The 24,056-nt window shown below is 32.1% G+C and overlaps 1 protein-coding gene across 1 annotated transcript; it reads left to right on the top strand.

The window, feature by feature from the left end:
- LOC112463556 lies at positions 1 to 24,052 on the top strand. The gene is made up of 22 exons (XM_025030004.1): positions 1 to 535; positions 3,528 to 3,693; positions 4,321 to 4,532; positions 4,875 to 6,626; positions 10,253 to 10,313; positions 13,825 to 14,044; positions 15,340 to 15,446; positions 15,693 to 15,817; positions 15,965 to 16,106; positions 17,229 to 17,503; positions 17,579 to 17,896; positions 18,105 to 18,250; positions 18,776 to 19,005; positions 19,421 to 19,592; positions 20,158 to 20,375; positions 20,810 to 21,066; positions 21,151 to 21,271; positions 21,479 to 21,671; positions 22,537 to 22,621; positions 22,921 to 23,014; positions 23,427 to 23,708; positions 23,878 to 24,052. The coding sequence occupies exons 2-22, from the start codon at positions 3,529 to 3,531 to the stop codon at positions 24,031 to 24,033; spliced, it is 5,331 nt and encodes a 1,776-aa protein (XP_024885772.1). The 5' UTR covers positions 1 to 535; position 3,528; the 3' UTR covers positions 24,034 to 24,052.
- Positions 24,053 to 24,056: the final 4 nt, after the last annotated feature.

The following is a 24,056-nucleotide window of genomic DNA, read 5'->3' as shown; positions in this document are numbered from 1 at the left end:
CCGAGCATTCTCGCGTACATATTGATACACAAATCTGGAATTTTTTGTTCCGGAATCGTTCTCGATTCGGATCGTCTAAATTTTTACCCGCGACAATACGAGTGTTTTCGCATTATTGCGAATCTACGTCGCAAAGCCGGTCCAGCGTCCACTCTGATATCCGCTCGATATCGAGATTTTCCTCAAAAAAACTATAATTTCGGATTCATCAAAACTATCGTCCTGTTAATTAATTATAATTAATCGTTCGGACGTTAAATTAATAAAAAACGAAACATTCGAACACGAGGAAAATCTTTGAAAGAGGACGATAGACGATATATATATAGTGATAAGTATCGTGGATAAGTAACAGTGCTGAGGGACTCAAAGCAGTAAGGATACTGCATATCAAAAGTAGTGTAGTGTAAAATATATAAATGTCAAATCTTTAAAGACAAGTTGAGGAAAATATGGCGTTCTGAAGAATTTGGAGGACGACGAAAGAATTTGGAGGTCATTACTAATAAATTTGACAAGCGTTTAATAAAGCAAAGTAAGTACAATCGTAATGTTATTTTATTTTGATTAAATTTTCTATACAGATTCATATTCTTTACAGATTAAATTCTTTATGAATTAAATTCATTTTACAAATTTAAAAAGGAAAAAAATACAGTTTGAAATTGTATTTTTGTAACTGTATTCATAGTTAGGCAAAAAAAATAGTCAGCTATCTTTTTGTATTAATTTTGTTTAATTAATGCTTAAAAGAAAACTCGCTCGGGATGTTTGTTCTCCTCTTTCTCTATTTTTTTCTCTTTTCCTATTTGTTTTATTTTTTTTATATATACTTACACATCAGGAATGTATGAGTAGCGAATGTACGAACAGCGTAGTAAATTTCTTTACAGCGTGATGAACATTTTGCGTAAGCATTAAACGTATATAAAAACTCTTATTTTTGACAGGAAATATGTCGCTATAAATATTGATCTATATTATTTAAATTGATAATGTTTCTGTCGTTTTATCTCTTCTTTGCCAGTCAATTTATCATACTATAAATATTACAGTATGATTTTTTTCAGATTTTTTTGCAATTTATGAGGACGTTTCCTTTTTAAATAGATTTTTTAATTTAATATTGTCAATTTAATAACTTCTCAGTCACAGACATTACGTTACATTAATCTTTAATTTTTCAGCAATTTTTCTTTATCATGCTCTCTGGCGCGTGATTTCTATTCTACTCTGTAATGTTTGCCGAATGAAATTTCAAGTGTACTTCGTTGCTTTGCCGTTTTCTATTTATTATTATGATCTTGACGTACGTCTCGGCTGGAATTTCGAAATACCATCAACGTCGTTTTGACCTTAAGATAATCCTATTTCTTCGGAATTTCGAAGCCGGAAAACAGTTATCTAGATCAATAAATGTATCGATAAAAGTGTTTATCACCTGCGTTTAGCAGCCTTAAATTCGAGGCACTTACTTGTAAGGAGAGTACTCCTACTTTTTATTTTCTACATGGTCAGAAAATATATATTTTTAACAAATAATGGTACTTATCAAATAAACAAAGTGTTTTTAATTACTCATAGAATCAAAATGTAGACTTTTAAGAACATAGACTCCTAACTATGGTTTTAGAGAGGTCGGAGTTGTTCTGATAAAAAAAGAAAACTAGAAATAATTATTTTTCTTTTTTACATCAAAAGAAAGGTTATTTTGTATTCATCATATTGTTACACATTGTGTTACCGCCCCTTGCGCCTTTCCACCAGTTTTCACACTTTTCCTAAAAGTAAAAAAAAGTACTTATATGTTTTTAACTATTTTTACTACGTCATGCATAGAAAGAAAGGGATCATTTTCAAAGATGTCATTTTAATTTATGGGCAACGTCACAGGTATATGTATCGTACCATACTCTAAATGAAATTCTGCCTATAGTTAACAGTGGGGCGTCTTGACGAAGAGAATTTGACTATACATTCGCTGCTCCAGTTAAATAATTGATTCCAGCCGCATAAACGTAAACCGCCTCGAAGAGGAACATAAATCTCTTTTTTACTTCATCTATGAATACGAAATTTTTGTAAGAGAAAGCGAAAATAATTTGAGAAATTTACATTAATAGATTTATGTAGCAATAAAGCATTTCAAGATTTGTTGCTATCTCTATAATTATTTAAAAAACTTTTGACAACAATTGAGTTCAAACTATAATTTGTACTTTTACATTTTATAAATTGGAGAAATAAATTAAAATTAGAGACATAAGTCAAATAAAAGAAATGTGACATGAAAAAATTGGGATAGGCCAAGCAAGAAAATAAGAAATTATTTTTATACAAAAAATTTAATTTATTATTTTTGCATATTTTTTCAATATTAATATTATGTTAATGTTTTTTATTATTATTTTTATATCTTCATGGCTTTAAAATACGTTTTCTTTAATTTCAGATTTAATTATTTATAAGTTCAATTATCCTCCGTATTATTAATTATATCCTCCGTATTTATTAATAACGAATTTTTCTGTATACAAAGTAAGAGAATAGAAATTTTGTAAATAATTGTTTTTAAATAAAGTTGCATTTTATTTCGCTATTTAAAGCACTGAAGTTAAACCTTTTTTGCTCAATATTCGCTACACACTGCGAATATTTTCTGCTAAATTTTTACTATTGGAACTAGACAATGTATTCCTCTGGGATGCGAACATAAGTCCGACTAAAGAGTGGAATTTTGACATCGTATAATGTCTCAGAGGACATAGTATAATCACTGGAGACGTCGTATAACGTCTCTAGTGACTATAGTAGCTTATTCTCTTCAGGATAGAATGTAGGATAGGAAAAGTTATACAATTGTGGCTAACCCTTTTTATTGTTTTGCCTATAAGCTTATTACTAAAAAAAAAAAAACAGATCAAAATTATTCGTGCTTTTGAATTTGCAATATTTTTCCAAAGATTTGTTAAGATTAGGATTCAAAGTTACAAGAAAAGCGTGAATGAATATTCTGTTATGGCGATAATCCATAAATTGAATTTATATACTCTGAATAGACCTTCGAAAATCGTAGTTTTCTGCATACATATTATTATTACTAACATTATTATTTATTACTGTTTGCAATGCTAGTCAATAAATTATATAGAGTTTAACGAGAGAGGGAGAGAGAGAGAGTCGACGTCCGAATAAGTCCGAATAGGAAGAGATTTTATAAGCATTTGTTCCCTATCGCGGCGTGAATACTTACGTTTTTAGATTCTCTTTTACTTTTAACATCGGTTTATTGATTTTATCAATCACCTTGTAAACAATAATTATATAAATTAAAAATTAGAATTTTAATCAATATTTTTCGTCGCTTCGTGCGCTCCGTTTGAATATATTTTATTTTATTTTATTTTTTATAATCTCTGATTGGCATCCTTTTAGGCTTTGAAATCTCTAACGTGCACTGCTACATTTAATGCTCTATCGATTCTAGCAAAATGCGAATTGTTATTATTTAAATTATATATTTTTAGAATGGAAAACATCGAAGACATGATCACCAAAATGGACAAATGCAAAAAAGACTTTTTGGATGTTCTGCTAGGTCAGCAACAACATCAACAACAGCATGAACAACAGACTACTGTCAAGGAACAATTCCTTTCGCCAACCACGCCCGCTTGGGGTGATAGAAACGTGGTGAGTAATCGCGCAACCCCTCTCCGATTGAGCTCCATCTCCCTCTTCCTTTTTCTCTGCAATACGCATCGCGTACTTTATTCATTCTCTGGACCCTTCCCCCTTTATATTCAACAAAATGTCGGCGTGGAAATGCGATGGAAGTCGTATCGATATTGAGTCTTTGAAACTCAAGCGTGGAATATTTTTTTCGTGCTTGCACCTGTTATTTTTTATTTCGTCGAATATATGTATGTCGTTATATTGTATAGACTCAAGGATAAAAATTTTAAGAGTTGATAGTCAAATAATTACATCCATAAATATAAGATCGAATTTGTTTAGTGTCTTTTGATGTTTTAGGAGATTTCTCTAAATATAAATGTTTAAATAATATATCGTAAATAACGTCGCTTTATGTCTAATGCATAAATGTTAATATCAAAATTATACATTAATATATGTTGTTATTTTATACATATTAAATTATATTGATATTACATGTAATAAATATAAAAAAACAAAGTTGAATTGTTTTTATATGTTCACACTCACCTTTCAGTTGATAAAATTTAGCACCACGTTTTCCGACCTTAACACATTTATCTTTTTATAAAGATTTCTTAATATTTTTTTTACTTTCTATAGAAGATCGAGCAGTCAGTGGAAGAGACTAAAGAAACTAATAACAACGGTGGCTTCTCGACTCAATCTGATTTGAGAATTTCAATGAGTAGTTCGAGTCAATCCTCGAAGAATAGCAGTTCGTCATCTACACGTAGTTCAACCGAGAATACCACGAATCAGTCGTCGCAATTACCTAGGAGGTGTAAATTATGTCCCTACGTTGCGAGCGAAAGGTATAGTATCCAGTATTAATTTTTTTAGTTTATATATTATACATAGAGTGCATCGAAAGCGATCGGTTGAGAAAAGAGAAAATTGCAAAGAACAAATAATATACATGAAATATATATCTTCTATATTGTTCGCATGGTATTCTACCATAAAACGTAATGTTCGATATTCCAACTTTGCCATACTTTTGCGCGTCCTAAAATCTGTTTTATTAAATTAAAAAAATCTATTGAATTTGTTCTGACAAATTGAATGTGATGATCTCTAACGTGCACTGCTACATTTAATGCTCTATCGATTCTAGCAAAATGCAAATTGTTATTATTTAAATAATATATTTTTAGAATGGAAAACATCGAACACATAATCACTCATTGCACATTCGCAAAAGATAAATACGTCGAAAAAGACTACTCAAACGGATACGACGAGGAGCAAGATGATTCCGGTAATGAAACACAGAGCAAGGGGAAGAAGAGGCCCAGACTTCCTAGGCCGAAACCCTGCAGCAAATGCGACTTTATAGCGGACACGAAACCGATCCTTTGGCTGCATTTGCGGCAGCACTTCATACGGGAAGACTGTCCCGGTTTCATTTGCCCCTTGTGTCCGTTCGCCACCACGCTCAAGCATCACATGACATTCCACTGGTTCAGCGCTCACGACGATTTCAAGGGGTTCGTGTGCACGGAATGTCAATATACGTGCGTGAGCAAATCGATGCTGACTAGTCATATGAAAACGCATTCGGAGGTCTATCAGTACAATTGCGGCGACTGCGTGTACAAAACCAAATTTTGCAACGCGATGAAGAAGCATTTGAAAGATAATCGGCATACGCTGGGCATGGTGCTGAACCCGGACGGCACGCGGAATCCATCGGCCACCATTGACGTTTACGGTACCAAACGCGGTCCCAGACGAAGGCCAATTGTCGGAGAGGAAAAAGAGTTTACGGAAACCGCCGAGGACAGGCCGTCAACCTCGGAAATAATTTCCCCGATCTCAATGATTCCGATCTTGCCGGCTTTGATATCGTCATCCCCGATTTCGACCGTAAACCCGAGATCGACTTCGAGTCCGAACTCGCCGAATTCGAAGGTGACATTGACGTCACCGGTCAAAGTGTCGCCAGTACGGACATCGCCAACCCAGGTCCCATCGTCTCACTCCGATTCTCGAGTCAAAAACATTATGACTATGTTTAACGGAATGACCAATGAGAACGGAGTAAATCCAAGCAGTAATCCAAATATTAACCAAAACACTAACAAGGAGAACCCACTGTTAAATCCTATGTTTAGTACGTTATGTCAGTGGTGGGTGAATGAAATTGCGACACGTCGAGATTCAGATGACAAGGAAACCGGCCAGGTATTTCGTTTAATGCTAAATGCCCAAAAGTTTTTACCTCGCCCAAAATATACTGAAAACTTAGCCGGCGCGACTGGTGCCAATGGAAGTCTCTTTGATAACGCGAGGACTTTTAACGAGCCCTCGACATCCACGGCTATTAACCGACCTTCGACATCCACGGCTATTGACGAACCATCGACATCCAAGGCTATTCACGAACCCTCGACATCTACGATGCTGGTCTCGGAACATCAACCGTCGGTAGAAGAAATGGGAGTTCCAGATGAGCCGCTGGACCTTAGTATGTCCGCAATGTCGAAACTAGAAAATCAGCTGCTGTTTGAGGAATCAATTGCATCAATTGCGAGCACATCAAGACGCAACAAACGTAAGCGTAAAGCGACGAGGCTAGCATACCCTACGACAAATGAGAACACGAACGACAACGGAACACAAACACCGAACACAGACCAAATCTATACGGAACCTTCTCTTCCAGCGCTTCTAACGGCAAGTCAATCTGATCTCCAGAGAAGTGAGACGCTTAATGTGACACATAATGCAAATATATATAATTCATCATTTATTTGTTATTATTGTCATATTATATTTGCGAATGAGATCATGTACGCGATGCACATGGGTTTTCACAGTGCTGAAAACCCCCTCGTATGTGCGGTGTGCGATCGGAAATCCTCAAATATAATTGCGTTCTTCTTACATCTTATTCGAACAAAGCATTAAATAACAAATGCTAAAAAAATCTGACATGTCACGTAGATCGCGCGGGAAGAGGGGGAAAACGGCTGTATCATAAACTAGTCAAGTTCGAGTGTGGAACACTCGTTATCAATTGGAAACATATAGGAATCACGTAGGTAAATTAATTCCTAAGTCAAATATTGAAATCAGAATAGTTGCCAAAAATTTAATTGCCATTTTTATGACAATGAATGAATGAAGATTATATTTGTAGAAATATTATAGAATATTTAGAGTAGAATATTATAAAACAACTATTACAGACGCATATTATAGAATATTTAAAGAAATATTCAATTCTGATACTGTTTCAAGCCTGATAATGATAGCCTGAAAAGAAGATATAAAGAGACTGGTATCCCTTTCTCTGAATGACGCTGCTCTAAAAATGTAGAAATTTCGTACAAAAATTTGTATTAACACGGCTTTCCGAAACATTAAAAATTATTACTCATGTAAAATTAGTCAATCAGTTCTCATTGTTACTTCAATAGAACTATCAGTCTTCTCTGAGATTATGATATATTATACTTTCCTAACGCTCTGTTCTGCAAACTTTCTGCGAAATTTCTCTTCTCATATCGTACGCAATATGCGTAATTATAAAAAAAGTGTAATCACACAACTAGCGTACTAGTGGATAGAATCGAGTTTATTCTTCCTATAAGTCTCTTACATATTACTTTTTAGTTTATTCTCTGTCTTTATGCTATTACTTTTTTGCTTTATTGCATCTCTTTCTATTCTTTTGCTATATTCGCAGCATTCGCAATAATATCGATTGTCGAAATAAATCATTTAAAAACATTTCGACTTCTCTAAATAGAAGAACAGAAGAAATTTTTTTGGATTTCTATAATGTTATATTTTATTTCTTTTGATGTTCAACAATTTGAGATAACACGTTTATTTATATCCAGTTTATGTATATCTAGTGATGTATGTTTGTTTAATTACTTTTACTCTTTTGTTGGACTTATCGATATTATGCGAATTTCCTTTCTCTGCATGTAAATTTTACGTCAGAAAAATGGTATGGTTTAAGTACAAAGTTAATTCTATTATTTCTTATACTTTTTTTTTACTTAGACTGATTGTTTTATTATTTTTGCATTTCAGACTTGGTATAGAAATATTATTACAATAATTACACATTGCCGTCGAAAGATTATATAATGTTTCTTTACAAAATTTATCGTACAAAGTCATAAAAATTTAAAGAATTAATAATAGAATTAATAAAGTCTAATACGTGTATATATAAATATAGTACTTATATAGATTATAATTAAATGCGTATACATATTGCAATGTGGTAATTTTCAAAGTACATATTGATTCTTTAATAGCACAGCGACGTGCGAAGATCAAACAAACTCAAATAGCAGTTAGATTTTGCACCTTTATTTCAAAATTATGATGCGTTTAGTACATTGCATTATATATTTTACTTAAGAAGCTCGCGACGCGTGTCGGGATACAGACGATGAGGAACGTGAGGACGAACATTACGTTTGTTAGGGAACTCAAAAAAAATTTTTTGTATGGACAGAGTGCATCGGACATATAACTGCTTTAAACGTACCAACGAACCTGAAATTTCTGATGGAAAAATTGATTTGTAATACCGCGAGATGAGATTAGATTGAGTGCACGATAATGTAACATTGGCATTGGATGCAAATTCGATATCTTGTTTTGCGGTCAATGTCGAATGTAAAAATGTAGGTGTACAATGATAAAGAGAGGAGCCCATGGCATGCAACGCACTGATTCTTTTTTTACTTCGCTGGTATAGAATAATCTCATGCAAACAGCCGCATATGCTAGGAAATATATAAAAAAGAATTAGAATATTATATAATATTTTGCTGGAATTACAAAATATTCAAGTTTATGCAATTATATATAAACTTACTTTTGCTTTCGCATGTCACGAGCTGTCTTTACGAGCAAACAAACAATAGAATGGCACTCAAAATATCGCAAAAGTTTATTAAATTAATTAATTACGCGATAAATGTGTAATGAACTTTTTTTATAAAGCGTCTCACAAATCATTCAGACCGAATATTCGAACGTTAACGAATATTTTCTGAATTTTAACAGCTAGAATTCGTATCGTTCGTTTATTCGCTCAATGTATGTCATTTTGATACGGATCTTATTTTCAAGATTAAAATAGGTTTTTAACACGTTGGTATATTATATATCGATGACATTAATAATAACCGGTTATACCGCTGGCATAATATTGATTAATGTCGTATTGATATAAAATACAGTTAGAAGTGTTTAAGCAGTTATATGTACATCAGTCAAAAAAATAGAGAACTGATAGTATAAGTGATTATTATTTAAATATCAAAATCTTGGACATAATAATTGAACTGACATCTTAAAAAATTGTAATGTATTTGTAAACGAGTAAATTCTGACGTATTTTTAATCCTTTATGCATATAAGTTTGTGTTTCAAAGGTATACCGAAGTATTAAGGATATCGAAAATAATGCTATTTCAAAATCGAACATTTTCCCCATCCTTAACGGCCGGAGAATCTGATTCCCAGAAATCGCATCAGACGTGTAATGCGACAAATTCAAATTTACATAAATAAATCATATCATTTTTGTTATTACATTAAGAATGATTATCGCTGCGTTGCATTTAAGAATGAGATTAGATACGCCGTATACGCTGTAAGCTTTTTTACAATCGTATCCAAATCGTATCAAAACCCGTGATTTCGAAGAATTTTATTCTATGATGATCAAAACTTCGCAAATGTAATCGCATCCTTTTTACACTTCATTCGTACGAATGAAGCTACTATTTACAAGGTCTGTAAATTTGATGTCAAAATTTTGTATTGTAATCTTCGGTGTATATGCATGAAGGATTACATTATGTTATTATAATATATTTGTGTGTATCTCGATTTTCGGTTTCAATTTATATAATTCTTGCTCATCGCTGATTTTTTTTTTATATTGAAATCATAGTTTGCTCATAGCTGATTTTTCTTCTACTGAAATCAATTATGATTTCAGTAGATAAAATATGCATTATATATATATGTAGCAAAAATGATTATTTACAAGTGATATTTTTGTCATTTAAAACATTTTTTATTATAACTATATGTTTTTGAGTTTTGTTAAAAAATTTGAATAAAAAGAAGAATTTAATATACCCATGTAAGAAGTATCTTTTCTCGTGAACGTTTTCCTAAAATTTGAGTTGTTATCCTGTCGATATTTTTATGTATTATCTATAATGGCTAAACGCACATATTACTGCACGTCCTATTTGTCCCTGATTCGTGTGATATGCATTTTAATAACTTTAATTTTTTAATATTATTGATGCCACAATGTATAAGTCTTACTTAGAATTGTTCTAATCGCATAATAAAAGATATAGAAATTATATGTACACATGTTTTTAGCATTCAAATAGATGATTATTTCAATTTTTGTCTTGGTATGAAAACGAGAATATTTTGTCAACGTATATGTCAATGATACAAAAATATATATTGTTTTATATATATATATATAAGCTTATTAAAATACATAACGTATTTTATATACATCGAGAAGACACGATAATTGTCATCGACTAAAATTATTTTATCGTAAAAAATTAATAACAGTTAATAACGTACGTATTTCTATAAAATATCTGAGATAAAATTCTAATAATTTTGTTTTTTTAATTAAAACGAATGTAAAATATGAATTGCTTGTAATAAATTTCTCGAACGCTTCCTGTTTAGATTCCAAGTGTCGTGTGACTCCTTTAACAAGCCTTTGCGAGTCCCACATGCAACGTCGACTGCCACCCACCTTGTGTATCGACAGAAATGCCGTGAAAACCGTCACGAGATGGGCATCGTAAGAATTTCTTCGAAGTACATCCACGTCATGCCAATCCATATTTGAACGAACAATCCATAATTCATATCGATGTATTCGATAAAGCCGTACGCTTGTGTTGATACCTAAGAAAATGTAAAAGGTAACTTTTAATATATACGAAGGGAGCGAACGTCTATTTCGTTATATATAAAAATTACACAGTTAATTTTATTAGAAATACAATGTTTTCTTAAATCTTTCCTGAGTTGGAAAAATTAAACATTCGCAGACATGTACACATTTCTATTTATTTAAATTATATAAATTATTTATGTAATTTTGCGTACTATTTTAAATAGTACAGTTATATGTATAATATAAAGACAGCAAAAATAATATAAGAAAAAACAACAGAAAAATATGGTTTCATTAAAGAGAAAATTACAGATATTGATTACTTTGAAAGTTTCGAAAGGATGACTTTGGTTTTAAGATGGAACTATGTTGGTTACATTTGCCCTTCGTAACGACTTAAACCAAAATCTATGCATTTTATTTTTAAAGAGAGATGTGTGAGTGTTCTATTCTTAAACTTACCTTTGTACCGCAATTAGCAATTAAGATATAATTCCTCGTAATAATTAGTTATAGTTAGCAAGCCGTTACAACGAATTGATAACTTCGGAAGAATATTTGTAACATCACGATCTTACCATTTCAGAAGGTCGCTGATAACTAATGATTCTATCGAATATGTACCTGTATAATAAACAAAGTGTTGTGTTTTCAATATTAGGCGTCATTATAGGTAAACAATTATCAAGCGTCAATACCATAGCAAAATGTACTTGAAAATATATTTTAATATATTTATTGTAATACTAAGTAATTGCATTATTATAAATTCAATATATAATATATTTAATATATATTAAATTAATGTTAAGAAAATATTCTTTGGGAAGTGTATAAAAGACAAATAAAAATTATATTCTATTTTTTCTTTCAAATAATTAACGCCTCCTTAATTATGCAACTTATTGAACATCCTAAGCAAAAAATTAGCGTATTTTAAGTCAATAATTTTTTTTTTTACAAATCCCTTAGTCTTAGTCGATTTAAATAATTCTTTCTTCACAGTAACATCAGAAAAATCAAATTTATTTTCAACTTTCTAAAATTTGCATTGTTCGTTTTTTGTCAAGGTTGTAACATCAGAATTTATTTAATTAATTAATTTCATTTACAATTAAATAATCAAATCGTGAACCTTTGAACGTTCACAGATAAATTCAGTAGTGTCAGTTTTATATATACGCGTGTTGTCTGTGATAAGTTTCACTTTTATGAAGAATAAGCATATCTTTATTATTATACCGGAAATATTTTTAAGATTAGTTATATATATAAGCAATGGCACATGATCCGATAAACGATGAAAATGTTGTCGCAGCTTGGACGCCGGATTTGTTTGGCCCCATTTTTAAGAAACATAGTTTGACATTAAAACAGGTTAGATATAAATTCTTTGCACGGTGTCTTTTTGTCCTTATCTTATTAATAGATATATTATTTCATTTTTAATATTATAATTTTATATGCTCTTTACGTATTTCAATCCTAACTTGATTTCTTAATTAGGCATTGGATTTGCTTGATGTAGACGAGCAGATTCATCGTATGGCAAGTTTCGTTCCCGACGAAGTAATATACGCAACAGATTTGTCAGATAAGAGCTTACGAAGCTTCCGGGCTGTTTTGATGTTTATAAACATCTCAGGTTGGCATAGCAGTTTTGAGTTTGCACAAGTAATTCCTTTGCAAAAAAAATAAAAATATTTTTAATAAAATCGTCCAATTAATATATATACAGCAGGTTTCTCGATGCTATATAAGAGATACATTCACGATAAAAACGGAGGAAGCATGGCCTTAACTAGAACGTTAAATGATTACATCTATATTGCAGTTCGCGAAATATATTGCAGCGAGGGAGACATACTAAAATTTTCTGGTGAAAGAATATTGTTCAAAATAGAATGCATCAACAAATAATTAATCTGAAAATATTTTTCAATAATAACTATTTCTTGCCAAATAAAGATATTATTTCACACATTTATTTTTTAAGAGCTGTAAAAAAATTGACAAAATAGAGAAGTTATTCGATCTAATTTGCTAATAATTGTAATCTTAATATAATTCATAGTAATCGTATAGAAGAATAATTTAAGCACGTGATAAAAATATAATTATAAATTGCAAACGATGTATATAAAAAATTATTTTATATATAGAAAGAAAATTTTATATTTTTTACTGATCCACTAGTTTATTTGTGATTATTTTAATTGAAAAAGATTCTTTTAAAATAAACAATTTTAAAAATATAGCTGAGGGATTATTAGCAGCGTGGAAAGTACGTGATGGTGAGTTTATGTTCGATGCCGTGCAAAACGTGATCACACACGCGATGACTATACAAAATTCCATAGCAGCCTTGGAAGATGTTAACGGTATTTATAGAGGTATTTATATAATATAACATATGCAATGACACGTTCGAAATAATCAGATTTAATTTAAAATATAACTTTTGGAAGAAAGAAATTAAAATAAATTCGTAACACTACATAGAGTCAAAATTAAAAAAAATTAAAAGCACGTGTTTCGTTTCGTGTACGAGACGGATTTGTAAACGCGTTTCTTCGTGATAATCGCGAATTTAATTTTTAATTAACATCAGTGAACGTGGCCATCTCCGCTGGGGATGTAACGTTCTCGGTGATCGGTAGCGATGAGGCTCGGCATTTCGTGATTTTCGGTTTGCCGATTGAAGAGCTGAAAAATGCGAAAAAGGTTTCTCTGCCCAATGACTTGGTATTATCATTGAGCGCATGGCAACATTGTACGCCGAGTCAATACGAATACGTCATCAAGGATCCATATAATGTGAAAGTATGATGACACCTCAGTTATAGTTCGAAAGTAACGGATCTCTGTGACATTTTATAAACTCGAGAAGCCGAACACTATCTCGTCTCTTTCTACTCAATGTGAAAATCGCGCATACTTCATTATTTCCGTTTAAATGCAAATTTAATTAGACGCAAATTCAGACGTAAATTCAATCGATTATTACAATTTAAAGATTTGTTAAAAATTTCCTTTATTTATTACTGATCTTAAAAAGTAACTTTTATAACTACAGTTTTAGTTATGTTTTTTTCTAGCTGCGGCTTGCGCTCCAAAATATTCCGTTTTCAAAGGATTAACGAGAATCTTTTATAATTTATGTACATTTTTAAATCCAGATAATAAAAGTGTTAAAGCAGTCAGACACAAAATCAACATATATGACACCGGCATTGTCGAACGATCACGTCAATCCGAACCATGAAATGCCCGCGGGCGGGAAATTTATAATAGATGCCGTCAGACCATCGTCACCTTATAGGACGCACTTGATATCTATCAAGGGAGAATCATATTCCGAAACAGAAAACGCTAATAAAAAAGAGAAATCTTTGACAGGTAAAGTAAATGATAATTATTCCGTGAACCGTTCTGTGTATTTCTTCTGTATTTTCTCGCTTTTTTTCTTATCTGTTTTATCTTGCTCGTATTTTTCGTTTTCTATTATCATAAAAGATTTGGTTCTTTTCGTTAGAATTGGTACCAGATTACTGTTTTCATACAGCTATTAGGAATTAATATATAGGTCGTATGTCTTTAATTATTTATTGTAAATCTTTTCATCTCTTCATTTCTAAAAATATTTTGTATAAATCCACAATACTGTTTGGAGTCTTATGAAAAGACATTACTTTTCATGAAATGTTTTCAACAGCGATTTCTGCAATAACAGCGATAAATCCGAATTTTAGCGCGCAGTTAAGAAGCTATTTAACAAAGCCGGTGATCCAACAGGTATATGTAAATTATTTCAGCTGTGACAAAATAGAAGACTTTGTGAATAAATTCTTCAGAATAATTTGTTACATAGTTACAAGCTTTGCTTCTCGTAGATTGAAAAGGGTGAATCATTAAAATTCTTGGCAGAGGTCAGACGAATCACAGTAATATCCGTCGATATCATTCCTGACAAATATTCAGTCAGCGAATTAATTCTTTTGGTCGACAAATGCTTTCTGCTTTTGCATAGGTACCGTCAATTCTATCTATGATTAACAAATATTATTAATAGTTATTATTAATAGATATCTGAGAAAATTATTATTTTATAAGTAATTATAATAAAATTGCAGAAATTTTTCTTTAAATAAAAAATTTTGTTTTATTTCATCTCTACAATTAATATATTGCTGTTCTTTCAGCCACATTGTCATATTTATCGGCAGAATATAAAAATAAGTTAATTTAATATTTATTTAGTATAGTTACGCAATACGGGGGATGTATTAACACAGTGGATCTGTACGAGAGAAATATTCTCTTCCGTATCGCATTTGGTATACGCGGGTGCAGTAATAAGGACCAATTTAAAGTCGACGAGACTTGTAAAAACGGAATTATTTGCGCGACACACATATTGCAAAAAGTGAAGACCGTCGCTAAAATTCAAAGCGCTTTTGTCGGCGTGTCAACAGGTAAAAGTTAAATGTATTCTTTTGTGCGAAGATATATTGATCACTTTACTTTCATCTTTCTAAAAGGTTTTTTCTGGAACGAATAGGGAAACAATTGGCATTGATGTTAGGAAGGTTTCAATATATCTCGTTATAAATTATAACTCGGTTGTTATATCATACAGTAGTAATATTGTGATAATAACACACCTGTTATATATATTACCAATTTGATTTTAGGAATGGCTTATTGTGGTGTGATTGGGCATATTGTTAGAAGATATTACGCAATTATAGGACCGCCTGTCAACAAAGCTATAAAAATAATGGATATTTCCTATGATAAGGTAATTAGTAGTGTTAGCCACATACCTTATGTCAGAAATTGTGTTTCAAAATTAGTTTGTTCGTTAAAAATAAATAATGTGCGTTTATGAAACAATTTTTTCGAAAAAGAAGAAGATTTAATAATGTAGTTTTCTATTTCTTTTATAATATATTGTCGAAAAAAATATAGTTATGTTAATTATATTAATGCAAATATATAAATTTTTTTGGCTTGAATTACGTATTTGCGATACTTTCGGCATCAGGTATCCTGTGACTATGACACCGTGTTGCATAGCCATTTCAGAAAGGATCAATTTCGCTCTCGAGGTGTGAGAACATTGCAACGATTAGAGAAATATCATATCTATGAATATCTCGGCGATATACCGTAATAAAAATTTAAATATGTTTTTCCCTCTCTAAAAATCTTATTTAAAATTAAATTATTAAATTATACATATTTGAAAGTTAGAATTAATATAAATTATGTAGATAGTAAAATGTATAAATTATATCTCCCACGATATTCTAAAAGGATGAGGAAAAATTTAGATGCAACTTCGTCTCTGGACTATTGTTATCCTATTTTGGGTAGACTGCGCGAATTGGAATACTTGGACGATATCCTAGACGAGATTGGAGTGATAGATCGAAAATATTCAGGATTGTTGATCGAGGTTTGATTTAAAGCTTTCGAAAATAAAGTGAGCGTTTGCAAAATAAAGTTACCATAATCTAGTATATTACAATTATATAATTAATCCGTTTAGTATTTATAATCTTATAATAATATTATAATAAAAATTATTTATAAGTATCATACAAGTATTATTATTTGTTGTATGTGGCAATAAAGATAAAAAATTAAGTGATTTAATATGTTAATTTTCTGCAGCATTTGTCCTGCGTATTTTATAAAATTAATCGGTTATTTATCTAGGGAATCGAGAGGTCAGGAAAATCTAGACTTTTAGATGCTTTCGTCACGAGTGTTTGCAACAGACAAATAAGACCAATCAAACTTTCTCTTCACGCGACATACGCGGAAAAGGCTTATTCAGTTATATATCACATTATTCTGCAGGTACAAAACATTTGTTTTGCTTTATTATTCTACCAATTTCTCTTTAGAATTTTTCTAAAGAAAAATATGTCTATAGAAATAGATTTCATAAAATGGCTAAACTAAGAGAAAAGTTGAGAATTTTGCGCTATTTTGTCCTTTATTCCTATAAAAGGAATAAACGATTTTTAAATTCTATTCTTCGATTTCAGAAGGTAGAAACTCAGCAGCAGAAGTTATGGTTACAACTCAGTGAGAAATGACTCGTCGAATTGACGTCAATCGATGTCTATAGACGTCTAATTAGACGTCAATTCGACGGGTCATCTCTCACTGGGAATATCTATTTTAGAATAGCGAATATCTATCGGTTTTCTTTATTGAGATAGTTTTTGACACAGAGATAAATGACTTTAGCATTTAAATTCCTCGCAGATACTTGAAGCTGAAGATTGTGAGACGGTTGAGGAGCGTGAAAAGGAGTTACTTAACAAATTAGGCGATGTTCTTGCCTTGGAAGATTTTTGCTACTTAAATGTTTTAATGAGAGTTCGTTTTCCTCTTTCTGACGTTTATTGTTCGGATACTGATTGGCGACGTCACACGAAAACTATTGATATCTTTGAAACGATATTAAAACAGGCAATGTCGTTATTTTATATTGTAAATAAAGGATTTGAGGCACTGTTCTAAAGTCGCTTTCATGTAAATTGATATGATTATTCGTTATTTACAGCTGAAGACTAAAGTCTGCATTTTGCTTGATGATATTCAATACATGGACCACAGGTCCTGGCAGTTTTTGTCATCGGCCCTCGATAACTGTAACATTGTCACAGCGATGACGATGCCAAAGCCAAATTCTTGGGATGACTTGTCCCATGTAGAAGCGGAAATTTATAAAGATAAAAGGCTAACGAAACACATATTGCTCGGTCTGAGTGTAGATCTGCTCCCGGTATTTGCGTGTCAGTTTCTGAATGTCCTCGCGATACCTAGGAAATTAAGCAGGTTTCTTCACCGTTTATTTTTACGCGGCTAGCGCAGTATCATAAATTTATTAAACAACGACAGGATTTCTATCAGGATTTTGCAAAGACGCAAAGATGGTCACATCGGATGGTGCGAGGCGCTCCTGACGTCAATTCTTCAGAGTAACGGTCTGGACTTCATCAAGATATCGCCCAGCGAAGCGGCGCAACGCGACCTCGTTTTTCCGAATGGCACGCTGGTGACAAAGCTACCAGTTGATCTGACACCGGAGGAATTAGCGCCGCCTTTACCCTGGTCGCAAATGAGTCTTTTGGACATCTGTGTCACGAACGAAAATTACCTTAAGATCACTGGCAACGATCGTGACATGACAGGCAAATCTAACATTTCATTATTAAATCCTTTCGTATTGCTTCTTGAAATATTTCTGGCATTATAAATCTTTCTTTCTTTATTTAATCTTCCAAGATAGAATGAATAATCACAATGTGCCGAGTGCAATGCAAAATAATATTAAATAATAGGCTCGACATTTTAAAGTACACGAAACGTCTTTGCAATCGTACGAAATTATGTTGCTCGAATTCTGCACTAATTTTTTCATTGGAAACTGTCTCAGTTTAGAACTGATGAGCGAGATTTACGATAGAATGAATCCTTACGAGCAAGATTTCATTAAATGCGCCGCCACGCTGGGTAGAGTATTTAAACGAAGCATGATAGAAAACGTAATGATTAATTCGATCCCGCTGCACACCATCAAGAGTGAGTACAATTAATTACAATTCTCGAGCATCTCATTACAACCAAATTACACGCTAGCTTAGATGAACCTCGCGTAACTCTACAGCCGTTTCCGAGATGATCCGAATGCGGATATTAGAGTGCGCTTCGCTGCAGCGACGAGATTTCCACACCGAGGATCTTATCTTCTGTATAGATAAGAAGCGGCAAACGTTCTCCGATATGCACCACTCGTTGTCCTGCAACTGCCATCATTCCCGTTAGTTCAGTTTTAAAAAACACTTGAAATATTTCACAGTACTTGTAATATTTAATATTAATAATTATAATTATAATTAATAATATTTAATATTAGTTGAAGAAAGCTTTTATCATTCTTTTAACTAATTCATTTTATGAAAAATCTCGTTTTTAATGAGAAAAAATCGAATTAGCAAAAGATAAAAAAACGAAGGGGATCGCAATAAAATTTGCACTCTTTTGTGAACTTACATTTTATCGCTTTCGTTATTTATTATTAGAGCAAATATTCCTGTGATTTCCTAGGAGCTGTCATTGGTCATCACCCCTCGCCTCTTTACGCTCACTGTAAAATGCTAGAGTTTAAAGTCGATTTGTTCTACAAAATGATGTACAATATACAAACGAATGAAGAAAAACAGGAGCACCACACGAGAGCGGCTAAGATATACGGCTTGGACGCTCGAAAGTGCAGTTCCTGTGGTAGCGGCCATTTTTTAAGAATTTTCAGCGAGGATGTTCTTAAAGAAATGGAGGTTATTAGAATTACATATCTTTTCGAGATATAAATAAATTAAGTACCAAAAAGTTGAGTAATTTTTTGAAAATGAATTTTAATCTCTACAATAAAGGTGTTTAAAATCCTTTTTATCTTAAATACATAATTTTGCTGGTTAGCAGAATATATAACAGAAAAAAAAAGATTTAAGACCTTGTTCCTCTATATAAACAATGTAATCGTGGGGAAAAAATATAATAAACTCAATAATTTTAAGGTCGGTTTGTTCAAAGATTCTTTAAAGGTCGAAAAATTTATAATTTTGCAAAGTCAATTTCTAATCGATATATTGCATTAACATCTTATAATTTATTCACACTTTTGAAGTACATTTTTTTAACTTCGTTGGAAAAACTAATTTGTTTAAATGACTTTAGAAGGAAGATATACAGCATGTAGAACAAACACCCAGGCTTTCGTTGATTCGCCGTCGAACGGTTATCGAAGGTAAATGGGTTTCGAAACCGAGTTTACTTTCGACCAGAACAACTACTGCGGCAAGAAAACAAGGTTCTGTTGTTTGTAGAGTGTCTATTATGCCGACAACTGATGACGAAGATGAAGGTAAAGGGTGCTTTACATTCAGTGACACAAGTCAATACATACGTCATTCTATTTCTTGGCCCTCAATCAGCAAGACAGAACGACACTTGTTTAGCTAATGGAAAGCATCCGAATTCAACAAAACAAGTTCATTACTTCGAAATGTATCGAATTCAAATGTCACATGTTTTAATAGTTCCGAAAAATGAAGAAAATGAAAGAATGAACAAATCGCTAAAATTTCGAAAGCGGTCTGCGATTATTTCTCCAGAAATGACGATAGATCCTTCCGATCCAAGCTACTTGGAGAAGTTTAGCCATATCGATTATCGTAACTGTCAGTGTGACAATATCATCAGCCATCTTTTCTGGAGATTGCATCTGCACATTGAGAAAAGTGGTAAATTATTTAAATTAATATATTCTAACATTGTTTTATATTACGACATTAATTTAAATATAATATATTATAACATATTATTTTATAAAAATAATTTTACTATTTTAAACACAACTCCATGATATGCGTTACAAAATCGGACTATAATTATTAGCTTACTTTATTAAATTGTACTTTTACTTATAGGAGAAATTGGCAAAGTACTCGAGTTTTTTATCGAGTATAGTGCCGGAGTGATCCAGATTGCGCAACCCCTTTACGCGCTTAAGCTGCTTTCGATCGCTGCTGAAAGAAGTAGGGCCGCCGAAGTAGACGAGTGGATTGATGAAAGCGCAGAGAACAGTATCACGGATAAAGGAATTATTCTAGCTTTAATGGGTCCGCGAAACTTGACAAAATATTTTGTTGAAAAACTTCTTTTAAAAAGAGGTCTTATCATTATTTATCATATATATTATAATATTGATCGTATTCAGGTGATGCTCACATCGCGCTGGGAAATTATGATCAAGCTAAAAAATACTATCTCTCGGCGGTGAGACTGCGAGGTAGCCTACCCAGATTGGAGAAAGGCATCTGTTACAACGTAATATCAAAAATGTTTTGTAAACTGCAAGATTACCCTCGCTATACGATTGATGAGGAGTCAAGGGGACTCATTGTAAAGAAATTCGAATTGGCGTCGTATCTGCGACGTCTTTGCGTCGTGTTTATGGTACGTAGCGAATTATTAAACTGATCCAGAGAGTTTGTTTTTTAATTACTTCACGCGCGTTAGGTAAATTTTAAAATAGAGGAAATTATGGTGAATGTAATTATTTACGTAATTCTTTTACAGATAGACAACAAATTGAAAACGGCGCAGTCGTTTGCCTTGAGAAGTTTCAAGCTCGCGTTTCTAAGCGTTAACAATTTTCTAGAGAAAGGCGAAATATATCTTGCGACAGTACGAGTTTTGCATTGCACAAGAAACATCAAGCTAATACGACATATCGAGAGACCAATGCTAATCACAATAAGAAGAAAAGGTAGTTGGAATAATGCCGAGGAAATAGCGATGGTGGCAAATATTTATCTAACAATGTATCAAATTAGGTATAATTAGGTGTATTGTTTTAAATTTTACGCGGGAATTAATTTATGTGCTTTAAACTATATTTATTCGCATGTGAAAATAAGAGTATTAAGAGGCGAATTGGAGGAAGCCGTAGACATGGGTATAAAAGTCTTGAAAATATCTGCAACATTGCATCTTAATAAACTGATGCTGATCACTGTGCCCTCATTAATTCAGATAATGGTACTATTTGAAATTAATTCGCTCACGAATTTCTTGTGTTATCCGTGTAAATTTTTTAAACGACGCAAAGGTTCAAAATTAAAAAAAAAAAAACAAATTAATCTTTCGCATATTTTAACATTTTTACATAGACATCTCTTGGATTTTTCGTTATTTGGAATGAATATTATTTCATTTTTATTTACATAATATTTTTTTGTCGATCAGCTATGGACCAGACGTGTCAATGAAGCTGTCGATTTGATGCGGGAGCTGTACTTTTTAGCAGACGAGGACATGGATTTGTCAGCCAAGACGTGGTATTACGCTCTTTCCTTAGATCTCATGCTGGATGCGGGAATAATATTGGAATCATATGAGACATCTTATAACTATTATGAAAAATTTATTGGTAAGAATTGTAGCGCAGTTTGTATAGATATCTTAGAATTTATATAAATCATTATTTCTAATTTTCTATAAAGGCCATCCCACAATCATCGTACAATGTTTTAATAAATTTAAATTTTATTTTATTAAATTTCAATTTATTAAAACATGCATTCTGGAGATTAGTTATGTGAAAAATCCTAAAATGAAAACGATAGTTTTCGAATTACGTGATTAAAATTAGTCAATAATATCGTGTAAAGTTTACACGTTTAGGCCACATTTGCGCTCACTCATATATCGATCTTTCGTATGACATTCTTGCAATGAAATTCATATTAGGATTTTCTACTCTAATTAATTGTTCTATAATTAAAAAAAATTCAAACTGTTCTAATTAATTTTCTACTCTAATAAAATTATTTCAACTATAATTAATATACCGTTAAACTATTGCATTGTGATTGTGGAACAGCTTAGGCATAAGCATAAGTCATTTTTAAAACGGTGCATTACTTTGCTCGCGATTACGATAGCTAATAAATAGCGATAGATTCATACCAGGCACCGCGACCCGTCGCGACAAAACCTGAGTCGTTCTTAACGATCGATAGTTTAAAACAGTCATTTATACCTATCTTTCGATTGCGAGCGGTTTGAATCACAGTGAATTGTAACTCTAAATAAAAGAATTCGATCCGGAAAACTCTCGCCATTTGGTCTAGTTTTAAGTTCGAAACTTTGTGTAAATTTATCGTTTTTTTTTTCTCTTTTGTATACTTCGGCTGTTCTACAAAGTAACGCGCCATTTGCTTGGAATTTTGCATATCGTCCCATTTATCTTCATTTTCCTTTTTTACATATTTTAACATATTTTAACACGAAAGAACGACTAGCTTACAGATCGAAATTTTGCGTATGGCGCGATCCTCAAAGTCTGTGCCGCTTACTAACAAGTCTATGGATGTACCAGCTGAGAATGTAAGTATTTATTTATTTTCTCTGGTTTCCGTAATAAGTTTCTGCAATAAATCACGAGTTGGCTGCATGTAAAAAACTTTTTCCTACTCCCCGTAACGGACTTTTAGCTGTTACAATTGCTTTACGCTTCTCAAAAATTCATTAATCAATTCCAAGCTATCCATCTTTTCTTTTATTTTAACCTATAGTGATTTAGGATTGTCTGAATAGTGAACTAACTAATGTTCAATGTGTTGTTACATAATTGTTGTAAAATAATATAAAAAAAAAAAATAAAAAATATTGTATATTTGCGGTAGGGGACGTACGGTTGATGCGATTGCGTACAGCACGGAAAAATACGTGAAAGACGTTACCTGGCATGACTTTTCTCAAATTCTCACTTGCAGCAAGGTATACTTAAATTCTCGAACGTTCACATTTTTCATTCTTTGTTATACATAAATTAAGGATTGTCGATTTTTTTCTTAAACATTTTTAATAATTTCTTAAACCTTATGATTTTACAATTTCTACCACATAAGGAAAATATATGACTAATTGTGTGTCTCTTACTATTATTAATTATCAAATACAGTAATAATAATAACTTTATTTATTGAGTGCAATATTTAGAGAAAATAAAAAGTGAATAGATATAGCGATTGTGAACAAAAGATGAGATTACAGTTGAAATATTACAAGGATAAAAATAAATTACATTATATTTATGTATTATAATAAATAATATGTTTTTCTTATCTAATAAGCAATATAAAAGAAACAATTTTGTTTCAATACAGCACTTTAATGCATTTTTTCTAAGGGACTCGAGTGTTATCTGTTGATATTGCTGCGCTGCATCAATACGAAGCGCTCTAATGAGCTACTAAATCTGATTCAAGATATTTCCAGCATTATCAAATGTCTTAAGAACAATTCCAAGCATGCGAAAGTCATAAAACCACGCTTATATCTGCTGATGGCATACTTGAATGTTCTTCGGGGCCGCAAATCGAGCACGCGAATCTGTTTGTACAAAGCACAGAAATTCGCGACCTTACAAGAAAACCAATTGATGATGGCATGGATCATACAAAATAGAAGGGTAATAAAAATGAAGAACAACTAATTTTTATTAGTTAATAAATAAAGTGAAATTAATAAAAAACCGTTGATTTTCAATTAATTAACCTTAATGGCAATATTGGCGGATAATGATAATAATTGACGGGTAAATAAGTGCTCTAAACGGTCCAATAAACTTTTTATTGCAGACGTGGAAGGAGAAAATTTATAATAATATGGCGCAATACTGGCTGGAGTACGTTGGATCGGCAGATATCGTGGTTTGGCAGTATATTCGTAACTTCAACGTCGATACCTGGTCCACTATCCTTTATCCTTTATCGACGCCTGATGCACATTTATAACAAAAGGATACGAAAGCGCAATC

The sequence above is a fragment of the Temnothorax curvispinosus genome, unplaced genomic scaffold, assembly GCF_003070985.1.
Source record: "Temnothorax curvispinosus isolate PA1 unplaced genomic scaffold, ASM307098v1 QBEX01013431.1, whole genome shotgun sequence".
In the NCBI taxonomy this organism is placed as follows: Eukaryota; Metazoa; Arthropoda; class Insecta; order Hymenoptera; family Formicidae; genus Temnothorax; species Temnothorax curvispinosus.
Note: the sequence above shows the minus strand (reverse complement) of the source record. Positions and strands in the feature narration are given on the sequence as shown.